The 16,788-nt window shown below is 36.7% G+C and overlaps 2 protein-coding genes across 2 annotated transcripts in view; one reads left to right on the top strand and one right to left on the bottom strand.

Moving 5' to 3' along the window:
- Nucleotides 1–16,788, top strand: part of tspan6 (tetraspanin 6) — a 147,839-nt gene that overhangs the window by 60,483 nt on the left and 70,568 nt on the right. The window lies entirely within an intron of this gene.
- zdhhc9 (zDHHC palmitoyltransferase 9) overlaps nucleotides 12,211–16,788 on the bottom strand; it is a 33,839-nt gene continuing 29,261 nt past the window's right edge. The window contains exon 9 of the mRNA XM_083786464.1: nucleotides 12,211–16,200. Within this exon, the coding sequence (XP_083642590.1) occupies nucleotides 16,006–16,200 (195 nt within the window). The 3' untranslated portion in view covers nucleotides 12,211–16,005. The remainder of the gene's footprint in view (nucleotides 16,201–16,788) is intronic.

The raw sequence follows: 16,788 nt of genomic DNA, 5'->3' as shown, positions 1-16,788 counted from the left end.
AAAATATAAAAAAGTTCCAGCATGTGTCTCCACAGTAAGCTGAATAATAAAAAGTGTGAATGGAGTTTCTAGGTGAAAGTGACTTTTGACGTGCCTATAGAGCTGCCATTGAGCCCCATGTTAAATGTCTCAAATTTGAAAGCACTATATTTCTAAAACTATGAAACATTTCAAAGATTCCTTTTCAGGCAAACATGTCCACCGTAAGATGAACCTAAGTAGGCTAGAATGGGGTTGCTAGGTGTAAGTATGTAGGACTAGTAGCATGCCAAATGTTGTGCTATTGCCATAGAGAATGCATTGGGCGTTTAAGTTAAATAACTCATAAACTACAAAACATAAAAATAAAAAAAAGTTCCAGCATGTGTCTCCACAGTAGCCTAAGCTGAATAATAAAAAGTGTGAATGGAGTTTCTAGGTGAAAGTGACTTTTGACGTGCCTATAGAGCTGCCATTGAGCCCCATGTTAAATGTCTCAAATTTGAAAGCACTATATTTCTAAAACTATGAAACATTTCAAAGATTCCTTTTCAGGCAAACATGTCCACCGTAAGATGAACCTAAGTAGGCTAGAATGGGGTTGCTAGGTGTAAGTATGTAGGACTAGTAGCATGCCAAATTTTGTGCTATTGCCATAGAGAATGCATTGGGCGTTTAAGTTAAATAACTCATAAACTACAAAACATAAAAATAAAAAAAAGTTCCAGCATGTGTCTCCACAGTAAGCTGAATAATAAAAAGTGTGAATGGAGTTTCTAGGTGAAAGTGACTTTTGACGTGCCTATAGAGCTGCCATTGAGCCCCATGTTAAATGTCTCAAATTTGAAAGCACTATATTTCTAAAACTATGAAACATTTCAAAGATTCCTTTTCAGGCAAACATGTCCACCGTAAGATGAACCTAAGTAGGCTAGAATGGGGTTGCTAGGTGTAAGTATGTAGGACTAGTAGCATGCCAAATGTTGTGCTATTGCCATAGAGAATGCATTGGGCGTTTAAGTTAAATAACTCATAAACTACAAAACATTAAAAAGAAAAAAAAGTTCCAGCATGTGTCTCCACAGTAAGCTGAATAATAAAAAGTGTGAATGGAGTTTCTAGCTGAAAGTGACTTTTGACGTGCCTATAGAGCTGCCATTGAGCCCCATGTTAAATGTCTCAAATTTGAAAGCACTATATTTCTAAAACTATGAAACATTTCAAAGATTCCTTTTCAGGCAAACATGTCCACCGTAAGATGAACCTAAGTAGGCTAGAATGGGGTTGCTAGGTGTAAGTATGTAGGACTAGTAGCATGCCAAATTTTGTGCTATTGCCATAGAGAATGCATTGGGCGTTTAAGTTAAATAACTCATAAACTACAAAACATAAAAATATAAAAAAGTTCCAGCATGTGTCTCCACAGTAAGCTGAATAATAAAAAGTGTGAATGGAGTTTCTAGGTGAAAGTGACTTTTGACGTGCCTATAGAGCTGCCATTGAGCCCCATGTTAAATGTCTCAAATTTGAAAGCACTATATTTCTAAAACTATGAAACATTTCAAAGATTCCTTTTCAGGCAAACATGTCCACCGTAAGATGAACCTAAGTAGGCTAGAATGGGGTTGCTAGGTGTAAGTATGTAGGACTAGTAGCATGCCAAATTTTGTGCTATTGCCATAGAGAATGCATTGGGCGTTTAAGTTAAATAACTCATAAACTACAAAACATAAAAATATAAAAAAGTTCCAGCATGTGTCTCCACAGTAAGCTGAATAATAAAAAGTGTGAATGGAGTTTCTAGGTGAAAGTGACTTTTGACGTGCCTATAGAGCTGCCATTGAGCCCCATGTTAAATGTCTCAAATTTGAAAGCACTATATTTCTAAAACTATGAAACATTTCAAAGATTCCTTTTCAGGCAAACATGTCCACCGTAAGATGAACCTAAGTAGGCTAGAATGGGGTTGCTAGGTGTAAGTATGTAGGACTAGTAGCATGCCAAATGTTGTGCTATTGCCATAGAGAATGCATTGGGCGTTTAAGTTAAACTAGAAAGCAGTTCCCTGCAGAAACTGCGTGGGCTCGCCAAAAGACGCAATGTATATAATGTACAGTAGAAAATGTATTAAAGCTGAAGGAAAAGTTTTAAAAAGAATGTATAAAAATTGGTAAAAAGAATAAGCATTAATAACTGCATAAAGCGGAATAAAGTATGTGGAAGTAGTACGATGCCCAAAAAGTGGCAGAATAAAGTAAGTAAAGTATTACTGTCTACTAATGATTTGTAATGTGTGAATAATGCTTTACAATGTATTCTTGATGAATTAAGAAAAGGTAAAAAAGAAAAAGAAAAAAAAGAGTCAATCCAATGGAGTATACATATAAAAGCATTCATGAGCTTAACAGAAATAGCATACTTTTACATGTAAAAAGAAGGTTCAAATAGCGTATAGGCCTATCTTTAAAAGCATAAACACAATGATTATTGATAATGGTCTAAGATTTTTCTTTAAATGTAAAAAAATAATAAAAAAAAGTTAAAGTTTTACATTTTTAAATGTTTTTAATTGTTAAATTTTTTTGAAAACAAAATCATTTTTTTTTAATATTTTTAATTTTTTTAATTTTTTTATTTTTTTATTTTTTTTTAATTTTTTTCATTTTTTTGAAAATACTTTTTGAAAATACTTTTTTGAAAATACTTTTTTGAAAATACTTTTTTGAAAATACTTTTTTGAAAATACTTTTTTGAAAATACTTTTTTGAAAATACTTTTTTGAAAATACTTTTTTGAAAATACTTTTGAAAATACTTTTTGGAAAATACTTTTTGGAAAATACTTTTTGGAAAATACTTTTTGGAAAATACTTTTTGGAAAATACTTTTTCATCTCTATCTGATCTATCTGTGTAAAGGCCATCCAATTGCACAAATAGCAGACCTACAAGCCCACAAGGTATCGCAGAGCAACTCATTGAGATCTTGTAACTTTAATTTCAGCCCTGTAATTAAGCCCTTATATGTCTCAGCTGTGGAAGTGTAAAAAACAAACAAGTGGCGCGCAACTTGATCTCTTATTTTACAATGGTTCTGAATGGGGGGAAACTATGCCCGAACAAATTGCTCTATCGCAAAAAGTAAAAGTCGAATGCAAATAATTTTTTCGCTGTGAGTGGCCTGAGATATTGAGGTACACCATGTGCGATTGTGGTGTTGGTACGATCGAAAATGTGGTTATAAGAGCGAGTTAAGAATTGTCATCGCGATAATTTCCTCGTAAGGATTTTACAATTGAGGTCAATGAGCAGATTGACTGTATTTGTGTCACTTAAAAGGCCGTAGTTCACATTCTGTATGTCTCTGTGTTTTGGTGGTCACATTGTGTGAAAGAGGACATGTGTGGCTACAAAATGACCAAAGGACATGCGTGTAAAGTGAATATTTTGGCCGGGACGGCAATTTGTTTGGTAAATTTTCAAGGAAAGATTTTCTGTTCACGCACTCTAGTGAAAGAAGCCCTGCACTCTAACTTGGCACTAATTAGGCGAAACGGCCTGCGATTGAACTGCGATTTCGGAAAAAACGTTTAACGTATTCGAATACGGTTTGAACCACGAAAAAGTCCAGAGTCGTGTGAGCTTTCTAAAGTTTAAATCACGTTTCTACGACAAAGTATGCCAGAGTAATGAGGCTGCAAAAGTGAGGTTGATTTAGAGATCAATCCCATACATTGTCAATGGGAGGAAAAAACTATAAATAAAGTTAAATATTTTAAAAAGTATAAACTTTTTCAAAACAACTTTTTCACCAATTAAAGTTCAAAGATAGATGAACATTATAAAGTTTGAATGAAGTTTCAAAGTGAAAGTATGACGGAGTAATAAGAGCTCAAAAAAGTTAACTGTGAAAAATGGGACCTTTCTTCCATCAACTCTCACTATAAAGAATGTAAAAAAAAGTTAAAAAGTTAAAAAGTATAAAAAGTATAAAACTTTGTAAAAATTCTAATTGGAGCAATAATAACTGCAAAGAGCTGAACAGTTTGAAGTTTGAACTAAATTTCTAGCATAAAGTATGTGGAAGTAGTAGGGTGCCAAAAAAAGTGGCGGAAATTGGAATAAATATAAACTGAGAGTAACTAGTGTGTGCTCGCTGTGGCGAGCCCACAATAACTCATAAACTACAAAACATAAAAATAAAAAAAAGTTCCAGCATGTGTCTCCACAGTAAGCTGAATAATAAAAAGTGTGAATGGAGTTTCTAGGTGAAAGTGACTTTTGACGTGCCTATAGAGCTGCCATTGAGCCCCATGTTAAATGTCTCAAATTTGAAAGCACTATATTTCTAAAACTATGAAACATTTCAAAGATTCCTTTTCAGGCAAACATGTCCACCGTAAGATGAACCTAAGTAGGCTAGAATGGGGTTGCTAGGTGTAAGTATGTAGGACTAGTAGCATGCCAAATTTTGTGCTATTGCCATAGAGAATGCATTGGGCGTTTAAGTTAAATAACTCATAAACTACAAAACATAAAAATATAAAAAAGTTCCAGCATGTGTCTCCACAGTAAGCTGAATAATAAAAAGTGTGAATGGAGTTTCTAGGTGAAAGTGACTTTTGACGTGCCTATAGAGCTGCCATTGAGCCCCATGTTAAATGTCTCAAATTTGAAAGCACTATATTTCTAAAACTATGAAACATTTCAAAGATTCCTTTTCAGGCAAACATGTCCACCGTAAGATGAACCTAAGTAGGCTAGAATGGGGTTGCTAGGTGTAAGTATGTAGGACTAGTAGCATGCCAAATGTTGTGCTATTGCCATAGAGAATGCATTGGGCGTTTAAGTTAAATAACTCATAAACTACAAAACATAAAAATAAAAAAAAGTTCCAGCATGTGTCTCCACAGTAAGCTGAATAATAAAAAGTGTGAATGGAGTTTCTAGGTGAAAGTGACTTTTGACGTGCCTATAGAGCTGCCATTGAGCCCCATGTTAAATGTCTCAAATTTGAAAGCACTATATTTCTAAAACTATGAAACATTTCAAAGATTCCTTTTCAGGCAAACATGTCCACCGTAAGATGAACCTAAGTAGGCTAGAATGGGGTTGCTAGGTGTAAGTATGTAGGACTAGTAGCATGCCAAATTTTGTGCTATTGCCATAGAGAATGCATTGGGCGTTTAAGTTAAATAACTCATAAACTACAAAACATAAAAATAAAAAAAAGTTCCAGCATGTGTCTCCACAGTAAGCTGAATAATAAAAAGTGTGAATGGAGTTTCTAGGTGAAAGTGACTTTTGACGTGCCTATAGAGCTGCCATTGAGCCCCATGTTAAATGTCTCAAATTTGAAAGCACTATATTTCTAAAACTATGAAACATTTCAAAGATTCCTTTTCAGGCAAACATGTCCACCGTAAGATGAACCTAAGTAGGCTAGAATGGGGTTGCTAGGTGTAAGTATGTAGGACTAGTAGCATGCCAAATTTTGTGCTATTGCCATAGAGAATGCATTGGGCGTTTAAGTTAAATAACTCATAAACTACAAAACATAAAAATAAAAAAAAGTTCCAGCATGTGTCTCCACAGTAAGCTGAATAATAAAAAGTGTGAATGGAGTTTCTAGCTGAAAGTGACTTTTGACGTGCCTATAGAGCTGCCATTGAGCCCCATGTTAAATGTCTCAAATTTGAAAGCACTATATTTCTAAAACTATGAAACATTTCAAAGATTCCTTTTCAGGCAAACATGTCCACCGTAAGATGAACCTAAGTAGGCTAGAATGGGGTTGCTAGGTGTAAGTATGTAGGACTAGTAGCATGCCAAATGTTGTGCTATTGCCATAGAGAATGCATTGGGCGTCTAAGTTAAATAACTCATAAACTACAAAACATTAAAAAGAAAAAAAAGTTCCAGCATGTGTCTCCACAGTAAGCTGAATAATAAAAAGTGTGAATGGAGTTTCTAGCTGAAAGTGACTTTTGACGTGCCTATAGAGCTGCCATTGAGCCCCATGTTAAATGTCTCAAATTTGAAAGCACTATATTTCTAAAACTATGAAACATTTCAAAGATTCCTTTTCAGGCAAACATGTCCACCGTAAGATGAACCTAAGTAGGCTAGAATGGGGTTGCTAGGTGTAAGTATGTAGGACTAGTAGCATGCCAAATTTTGTGCTATTGCCATAGAGAATGCATTGGGCGTTTAAGTTAAATAACTCATAAACTACAAAACATAAAAATATAAAAAAGTTCCAGCATGTGTCTCCACAGTAAGCTGAATAATAAAAAGTGTGAATGGAGTTTCTAGGTGAAAGTGACTTTTGACGTGCCTATAGAGCTGCCATTGAGCCCCATGTTAAATGTCTCAAATTTGAAAGCACTATATTTCTAAAACTATGAAACATTTCAAAGATTCCTTTTCAGGCAAACATGTCCACCGTAAGATGAACCTAAGTAGGCTAGAATGGGGTTGCTAGGTGTAAGTATGTAGGACTAGTAGCATGCCAAATTTTGTGCTATTGCCATAGAGAATGCATTGGGCGTTTAAGTTAAATAACTCATAAACTACAAAACATAAAAATAAAAAAAAGTTCCAGCATGTGTCTCCACAGTAAGCTGAATAATAAAAAGTGTGAATGGAGTTTCTAGGTGAAAGTGACTTTTGACGTGCCTATAGAGCTGCCATTGAGCCCCATGTTAAATGTCTCAAATTTGAAAGCACTATATTTCTAAAACTATGAAACATTTCAAAGATTCCTTTTCAGGCAAACATGTCCACCGTAAGATGAACCTAAGTAGGCTAGAATGGGGTTGCTAGGTGTAAGTATGTAGGACTAGTAGCATGCCAAATGTTGTGCTATTGCCATAGAGAATGCATTGGGCGTTTAAGTTAAATAACTCATAAACTACAAAACATAAAAATAAAAAAAAGTTCCAGCATGTGTCTCCACAGTAAGCTGAATAATAAAAAGTGTGAATGGAGTTTCTAGGTGAAAGTGACTTTTGACGTGCCTATAGAGCTGCCATTGAGCCCCATGTTAAATGTCTCAAATTTGAAAGCACTATATTTCTAAAACTATGAAACATTTCAAAGATTCCTTTTCAGGCAAACATGTCCACCGTAAGATGAACCTAAGTAGGCTAGAATGGGGTTGCTAGGTGTAAGTATGTAGGACTAGTAGCATGCCAAATGTTGTGCTATTGCCATAGAGAATGCATTGGGCGTTTAAGTTAAATAACTCATAAACTACAAAACATAAAAATAAAAAAAAGTTCCAGCATGTGTCTCCACAGTAAGCTGAATAATAAAAAGTGTGAATGGAGTTTCTAGGTGAAAGTGACTTTTGACGTGCCTATAGAGCTGCCATTGAGCCCCATGTTAAATGTCTCAAATTTGAAAGCACTATATTTCTAAAACTATGAAACATTTCAAAGATTCCTTTTCAGGCAAACATGTCCACCGTAAGATGAACCTAAGTAGGCTAGAATGGGGTTGCTAGGTGTAAGTATGTAGGACTAGTAGCATGCCAAATTTTGTGCTATTGCCATAGAGAATGCATTGGGCGTTTAAGTTAAATAACTCATAAACTACAAAACATAAAAATAAAAAAAAGTTCCAGCATGTGTCTCCACAGTAAGCTGAATAATAAAAAGTGTGAATGGAGTTTCTAGGTGAAAGTGACTTTTGACGTGCCTATAGAGCTGCCATTGAGCCCCATGTTAAATGTCTCAAATTTGAAAGCACTATATTTCTAAAACTATGAAACATTTCAAAGATTCCTTTTCAGGCAAACATGTCCACCGTAAGATGAACCTAAGTAGGCTAGAATGGGGTTGCTAGGTGTAAGTATGTAGGACTAGTAGCATGCCAAATTTTGTGCTATTGCCATAGAGAATGCATTGGGCGTTTAAGTTAAATAACTCATAAACTACAAAACATAAAAATTAAAAAAAGTTCCAGCATGTGTCTCCACAGTAAGCTGAATAATAAAAAGTGTGAATGGAGTTTCTAGCTGAAAGTGACTTTTGACGTGCCTATAGAGCTGCCATTGAGCCCCATGTTAAATGTCTCAAATTTGAAAGCACTATATTTCTAAAACTATGAAACATTTCAAAGATTCCTTTTCAGGCAAACATGTCCACCGTAAGATGAACCTAAGTAGGCTAGAATGGGGTTGCTAGGTGTAAGTATGTAGGACTAGTAGCATGCCAAATGTTGTGCTATTGCCATAGAGAATGCATTGGGCGTTTAAGTTAAATAACTCATAAACTACAAAACATTAAAAAGAAAAAAAAGTTCCAGCATGTGTCTCCACAGTAAGCTGAATAATAAAAAGTGTGAATGGAGTTTCTAGCTGAAAGTGACTTTTGACGTGCCTATAGAGCTGCCATTGAGCCCCATGTTAAATGTCTCAAATTTGAAAGCACTATATTTCTAAAACTATGAAACATTTCAAAGATTCCTTTTCAGGCAAACATGTCCACCGTAAGATGAACCTAAGTAGGCTAGAATGGGGTTGCTAGGTGTAAGTATGTAGGACTAGTAGCATGCCAAATTTTGTGCTATTGCCATAGAGAATGCATTGGGCGTTTAAGTTAAATAACTCATAAACTACAAAACATAAAAATATAAAAAAGTTCCAGCATGTGTCTCCACAGTAAGCTGAATAATAAAAAGTGTGAATGGAGTTTCTAGGTGAAAGTGACTTTTGACGTGCCTATAGAGCTGCCATTGAGCCCCATGTTAAATGTCTCAAATTTGAAAGCACTATATTTCTAAAACTATGAAACATTTCAAAGATTCCTTTTCAGGCAAACATGTCCACCGTAAGATGAACCTAAGTAGGCTAGAATGGGGTTGCTAGGTGTAAGTATGTAGGACTAGTAGCATGCCAAATTTTGTGCTATTGCCATAGAGAATGCATTGGGCGTTTAAGTTAAATAACTCATAAACTACAAAACATAAAAATAAAAAAAAGTTCCAGCATGTGTCTCCACAGTAAGCTGAATAATAAAAAGTGTGAATGGAGTTTCTAGGTGAAAGTGACTTTTGACGTGCCTATAGAGCTGCCATTGAGCCCCATGTTAAATGTCTCAAATTTGAAAGCACTATATTTCTAAAACTATGAAACATTTCAAAGATTCCTTTTCAGGCAAACATGTCCACCGTAAGATGAACCTAAGTAGGCTAGAATGGGGTTGCTAGGTGTAAGTATGTAGGACTAGTAGCATGCCAAATGTTGTGCTATTGCCATAGAGAATGCATTGGGCGTTTAAGTTAAATAACTCATAAACTACAAAACATAAAAATAAAAAAAAGTTCCAGCATGTGTCTCCACAGTAAGCTGAATAATAAAAAGTGTGAATGGAGTTTCTAGGTGAAAGTGACTTTTGACGTGCCTATAGAGCTGCCATTGAGCCCCATGTTAAATGTCTCAAATTTGAAAGCACTATATTTCTAAAACTATGAAACATTTCAAAGATTCCTTTTCAGGCAAACATGTCCACCGTAAGATGAACCTAAGTAGGCTAGAATGGGGTTGCTAGGTGTAAGTATGTAGGACTAGTAGCATGCCAAATTTTGTGCTATTGCCATAGAGAATGCATTGGGCGTTTAAGTTAAATAACTCATAAACTACAAAACATAAAAATAAAAAAAAGTTCCAGCATGTGTCTCCACAGTAAGCTGAATAATAAAAAGTGTGAATGGAGTTTCTAGGTGAAAGTGACTTTTGACGTGCCTATAGAGCTGCCATTGAGCCCCATGTTAAATGTCTCAAATTTGAAAGCACTATATTTCTAAAACTATGAAACATTTCAAAGATTCCTTTTCAGGCAAACATGTCCACCGTAAGATGAACCTAAGTAGGCTAGAATGGGGTTGCTAGGTGTAAGTATGTAGGACTAGTAGCATGCCAAATTTTGTGCTATTGCCATAGAGAATGCATTGGGCGTTTAAGTTAAATAACTCATAAACTACAAAACATAAAAATAAAAAAAAGTTCCAGCATGTGTCTCCACAGTAAGCTGAATAATAAAAAGTGTGAATGGAGTTTCTAGCTGAAAGTGACTTTTGACGTGCCTATAGAGCTGCCATTGAGCCCCATGTTAAATGTCTCAAATTTGAAAGCACTATATTTCTAAAACTATGAAACATTTCAAAGATTCCTTTTCAGGCAAACATGTCCACCGTAAGATGAACCTAAGTAGGCTAGAATGGGGTTGCTAGGTGTAAGTATGTAGGACTAGTAGCATGCCAAATTTTCTGCTATTGCCATAGAGAATGCATTGGGCGTTTAAGTTAAATAACTCATAAACTACAAAACATAAAAATAAAAAAAAGTTCCAGCATGTGTCTCCACAGTAAGCTGAATAATAAAAAGTGTGAATGGAGTTTCTAGGTGAAAGTGACTTTTGACGTGCCTATAGAGCTACCATTGAGCCCCATGTTAAATGTCTCAAATTTGAAAGCACTATATTTCTAAAACTATGAAACATTTCAAAGATTCCTTTTCAGGCAAACATGTCCACCGTAAGATGAACCTAAGTAGGCTAGAATGGGGTTGCTAGGTGTAAGTATGTAGGACTAGTAGCATGCCAAATTTTCTGCTATTGCCATAGAGAATGCATTGGGCGTTTAAGTAAAATAACTCATAAACTACAAAACATAAAATTAAAAAAAAGTTCCAGCATGTGTCTCCACAGTAAGCTGAATAATAAAAAGTGTGAATGGAGTTTCTAGGTGAAAGTGACTTTTGACGTGCCTATAGAGCTGCCATTGAGCCCCATGTTAAATGTCTCAAATTTGAAAGCACTATATTTCTAAAACTATGAAACATTTCAAAGATTCCTTTTCAGGCAAACATGTCCACCGTAAGATGAACCTAAGTAGGCTAGAATGGGGTTGCTAGGTGTAAGTTTGTAGGACTAGTAGCATGCCAAAGTTTGTGCTATTGCCATAGAGAATGCATTGTGTTGCGGAGGATGAGAGGAATGCTCTCATCCTCCGCAACACCCATTCTCATATACCGCGAGGATATGGGCTATAGCCCATATCGTATGGCATACTATACTGTAGCACGCCGTTTTTCATCATTTTTGAGGATTTGAAAAAAAATGGAAAAATGAAAAAAACGATGGGTTGTTTTTTTGAAATTTTGAAAAAAAAAAAAGATTATCCTCGTTTTTCATCATTTTGGACCATGGGCTATAGCCCATATCATACGGCATACTATAGCACGCCGTCTTTCATTATTTTTGAGGATTTGAAAAAAATGAAAAAAACGATGGGTTATAGCCCATCGTTTTTTGAATTTTTGTTTAAACCTCGTTTTTCATCATTTTGGACCATGGGCTATAGCCCATATCGTACGGCATACTATAGCACGCCGTTTATCATCATTTTTGAGGATTTGAAAAAAAAAAAAAAGATGGGTTATAGCCCATCGTTTTTTGATTTTTTTTTTTAATCCTTGTTTTTCATCATTTTGGACCATATCGTACGGCATACTATAGCACGCCGTTTTTCATAATTTTTGCCATTGAGCCCCATTGTAAATTTGAAAGCACTATATTTCTAAAACTATGAAACATTTCAAAGGACTAGTAGCATGCCAAAGTTTGTGCTATTGCCATAGAATGCATTGGGCGTTTAAGTTAAATAACTACAAAACATTTCAAAGTAAAAAGTTCCATCATGTGTCTCCACAGTAAGCTGAATTATAAAAAGTGTGAATGTAGTTTCTAGGTGAAAGTGACTTGTGCCAAAATCTGCCATTGACCCCTAGTCTGAATTTCTCAAATTTGAAAGCACTATATTTCTAAAACTATGAAACAATAATTTTCAGCCAAAATCTGCCATTGACTATTGACACCCCAAAAAGTAGTGCTGCGCAGGGAAAACTCAATTTGTCCGCTTCACTTCGCTTCACACATGAGCAGTTAGGGCCTTGACACATTTCCAGGACCGGGATTCAAACCTAGGATAATTTATAGGTTACTTCAGGAATACCAGGCCTGCTGTACGCCTGTGGCGAGTTGGTGAAGATGCAAGTCGTTTGGTATTCGTGGTTATGTGCATACCAAATTTCATGTGTTCATGACTTGAGGCATTTAGTACAAAATGGAGCACTCCTGCAAACGTTGGAAGTCAATGTCGATCAGGCCAACAGTGCCAGACAGAGCACGTGTGCACATGCACACGCACACAAACACCGGTGGAGGCAATAATATTAAGACATTATTTATTTAACAGACACATCGATCATGTAAAAAGAAGTGAGGGAATCTGAATGAAATACATGTAATTCACAGTGTTATTACTAAACAAAGTTAACATAAATAAGTTGAATTCCATCAATGGTAATAGTACTGTAACTGTATACTGAATGATGCAACATAATAGACTGAACAGGGCATTCAGATCTGCCCCACACATGTTTTAACATAGAAATCAACATACAAATGTTAAAGGGATAGTTCAGAATTCTTTAACTTAAGTTGTATGAAATACTTGCCATTAATATAGTGGTTGCAACTGTATTAATTGATTGCCCTAGTCCCGTGGTGGGAGTTCTGCTCTGGTTTTGGTGAAATATTATGTAGTTCCGGTCATTTTGTGGGGGGCATAGGGTTAGGTTTAAAAGTAAATTAATTCATACAACTTCAAGTTAAAAAATCGTGAACTATCCCTTTACGCAAATTTGGAGTTTCCTTGAGCTCATCATGACAACAATACAGTCATCTTACTGAACTGTAAACTGTATTGACACAGGTAATATCTACTGTCCAATAGTCCCACAAACATTTTACTGTTAGAATCACCATACACAGGATTCCAAAATGAACACCCCATCTTTTACAAACACTTTGTGCGTGCACTCCAGTTTATCTGCGACAGCAACATAGAGTGAGGAAGTAGACTGAAGTAGGCTGTCGTCATATACTTTACTTTGCAGAAGGCAAACTCAACAAATCCAACGTTAAATATGGATCTTGGCTTGGGACAACTTTAGATCATGAAAAGGTGCAGGGCAAAAGCGGAAAATAAAACATTCCTATTCATGCAAATGTTGAACAGTTACACTTCCCAGACACAACACTGCAGCCAAATTAAAGCCTCTTTCATAGGAAAGATGACATTCTTCTTTCCACTGTGTGAAAATAAACAAAGGAAATGTGTATCAGTCGGACATGTTTTTTGAGTGATTCACTCAAATTATAAAAATAATAATAAAGCTACTGTGTCACCCAGCAACTGAACTTTGCATTTTTATCATTCCGTTTTTGAATTAGGTCACTAGATCATATAATTTCCTATTATACAGTAGTTATGAAGATAATTTTAACGACCAACATTACAATGAAAGCAAGACACGTCTTGGGCAAGTATCAGAGTCTAATCAATAGTGAAGCGGTTGTTATACTAGAATCTATTTCTACGTTTAATGCACAAACATATACTCTCTTGCATACAACACAATGACAAAAACACAAACTCTCTAATGGCTAGCATCGAATCAACAACAAATGTCTTGGGCCGTCTTTCTTTTCCTTTGCGAATCCTGTCCCTTTAAGTTTATGTGACCTGAAAGCAGCATGAGCTTGAATGAATCCTGCACTCCGTTTGACCTGGAAGCACAGATGTGTGAAAAGAAGGAGAGATACTTTTCTGATGCGTCTAACACTCTTCTGTGTGATAACGAGTCCACCCACAGACACCTTAGTGGTTCTCAAAGTTGGTGTCCTTTAGGGGGTTCCCAGCATCAGAATCACTTTAACCCTATATACCTGTATATACACCCCAAAAAAAAGTTTGTAATATTTTAGAAACATTAACATTAACACAAATCTTTTATGGGGCTCCCTGGAAAACGTTTGAGAACCACTGCCTTAGGTACTAACAACTACCCATGCCTTGGATTTGAAATACCTGTCATTGCAAAATAACAGGCATATATCGAAAAGAAAGGGAGAACAGATAAATACAATTCCACTTAGAAATCAGTGGGTTGTTGACGTTTGGATGGGTTAAAGGGCAACTGTAAGAGGAAGGATTATAGGAACAAATAGCTCAGACCCTAGCTAGATCAGTGGTTTGACTTACATTATAGTATTGTGTTTGAGCTCACAGGCAGAATTAACACTGGCCACACACAGTCTCATAAAACGGTTTGTCAACATCCTTTATCAGTCCAATGGGAGGTTTTAACTATCTACCCCAAACATAAACTACAGTATGTACAATTGAGCAATGGCTTCGTTTTTTTTTTTCCTTCTTCTTTTCTGCTTCCCATAGTGAAATTCCCGTAGTGTATAAAAAGTGACATTTCCCATCAAACACTCATTCAATGGGTAATGTAATTGTGTTTAGAAGATGGCATGTAAGTGTGTTGAGAATGGGGCTTATTCTGTGGTTGACCTTTGCTGCATTTGATAGTGCAACTGTTAAAGATAAGGCACTGTTCCTAGTGTCTGCTATCAAGAGCAATCAGGCCTTCCCTCACTCACACTCTTGGACACTCACTGGCGAAAGCATCTTCCTCTAGACACAGAATAGCCCTGGAGACAATATTTGACAATGTTTTGGTCCTGAATTCCACCGTTTAAAATGAAATTCTAAATATATTATACATGTTGTTTTGTGTGCAGTTGCCTAATGTCCACCTTAAATCTTACTTTAAAAGTGTCAAGCTCCACACAGAATTTAAAAAATGCTGTTTCTGATCAACTGCACAAGAACATCAATGATGGCATTTACATTTTGAGGATACCTAGCTTGGGAAGGTGCTGCCCATATTAAATATTAGTGGACTGCCCGTATTAAAATTATTATTATTTTCACTAATACAAATTTCACTAATTATGCTAAGGGCTGTTGATCAAAAATGACTTTTTCTCAGTATTCTCAGAAAGTTGGCCAACAACAATTTTAAAGTAATGAAAATTCTCAACAACATGGATAATATGTATTCATATATGACCATCCATTCAGTATTTCATTGTAAACAGCGAAATTCAGCAGAACGGCACTTCCTGGGAAATCTGCTATAGTGGAAGAATATAGGCCTCCTCCAGGACCCACTGTACTGTATGTTGCGTGTCAGACCGTTTCAAACTCCAATTGGGTCTCCAGGACTATAGACACAGAACTGTATTGGAGGTACCCTGCGAACATTGTCTGAAATAATTTCCACTGACTCAGAAAACTGATGCCGCTCTGCATATTTGACAGTATAAAAAAGGAAGGACGGTAGCTTGATTCGAATTAACCAACAGATGCAAATGTACCACAGCATTGAATGCAGCAAATATCAGATTACCAGGTAGAGATCTGCTGAGATCGTACTCGTCTCAGAAGATGTTAACTGCATGTTATCTTCTTATGTAGCTATTACCGATACACATATGATCCTTAACCAGCCGCGTATGAATTGCATAGGGCGTGTGCTGGAGAAACCGAAAACTGAACGAATGCATGATAGGAGATTTACAGATGTCCAGAAGAAATTTTGTCTTCCGTTTGTCACGTCCAATCCTAGGAGTATATTTGGAGGAGGATTTGGATGATTCTTTTTTTCCCACAATAAAAGTCTTTACAGCTATATTAAATAAAGACAGAGTAGCATCAACAGAACGAGCCCATGGGTAGCCTGTAGGGATGTCCACTACTCGGGAGTGTTTTTTGTTTTGTTTAGTCTCCCAAGCCCCATATTTTTCCATGCAATGTTCAACGGATAGAGGAAGCATCCGAGTTTCTATTAGATTACACCCCATCCCCACAGAGGGGTTTAGTGTCAATTACACGATGCCGCATCCACAGGTTTGGAAGAAAGGGGGAAGAGACGGAGGATGCAGTATCTCTGCAGTGGTAGTGGAATGTAGGGCAAGAGTTCGACAATAACCGAGTCTCCTCACGACATTGATGATTCATGTTCCACTTCCTGACAATGCAGGCAGGGGGTGGGCGGTGCTGGGGAGCAGCTGCCAGACGAGCCACGAGGGACTTACGCAGGCATGCAGCTACGCCTTGGCAATGGACGTTTCTACATCAGTCTCGGGTGAGGCCAGGGGTGGGACTTTAGACGTGGGTGGCCTCTCCTCCTTGGGGGAGGGGATCTTCTCTGTTGAGGATGCGATGCTAGGTTTCGCATCAGCGGGGGGGTGCTCGTTGGGGATGAGTGGGGCTGTGGATTTCTGTAGGCAGAGAAGTGAGCGCTGAAAAGAGGCAAACAAAAACATTTAGGTTATATTCTGAACCACACTAAAGCGACATGGCTTTACAACTGTCTTTGTATGGCAAGGGATATAATGTCTGCTTTCAACGGGCCAACATCACTGAAAGCACCAGCACTCAACCGTGCGTACGCCAAAATATGGGTGCACGCCGAAATTACCGACATTTTCGGCATTTACCATTTCCGGTAAAGCTTGAAATTGAACTTGAGTAGGAGAAAAAGTCACGTCTGGTCAGGAGCTGTCGTACGCTTTGTCCTCACCAGTTTTTCTGTCGTAGAACAGCGGAGCAGCATTGTTTGACCAGCTGAGAGGCTGTCACAGGCATCTAAACATATATGTATTCACTCCTAAAATGTTTATATAAAACTGTATAGGTATGTATATGGGCTACATGTAAAAAATAAAAAGTAAAGGAATACATCAACGATGTGTCTTTGTGTCATATGAAATTAGTAGGAGTTAAAATCGCGCAATTAAAAACAATGTTGCAAGTTAGATGCTTAAGCCATTTAAACAGTGTTTTGCATGAGCGCATACATGCGAGGATTTGGGCTGTCTGTGCTGAAA

Source organism: Protomyctophum parallelum (genome assembly GCF_964188405.1).
Source record: "Protomyctophum parallelum genome assembly, chromosome: 16".
Taxonomy (NCBI): Eukaryota; Metazoa; Chordata; class Actinopteri; order Myctophiformes; family Myctophidae; genus Protomyctophum; species Protomyctophum parallelum.
Note: the sequence above shows the minus strand (reverse complement) of the source record. Positions and strands in the feature narration are given on the sequence as shown.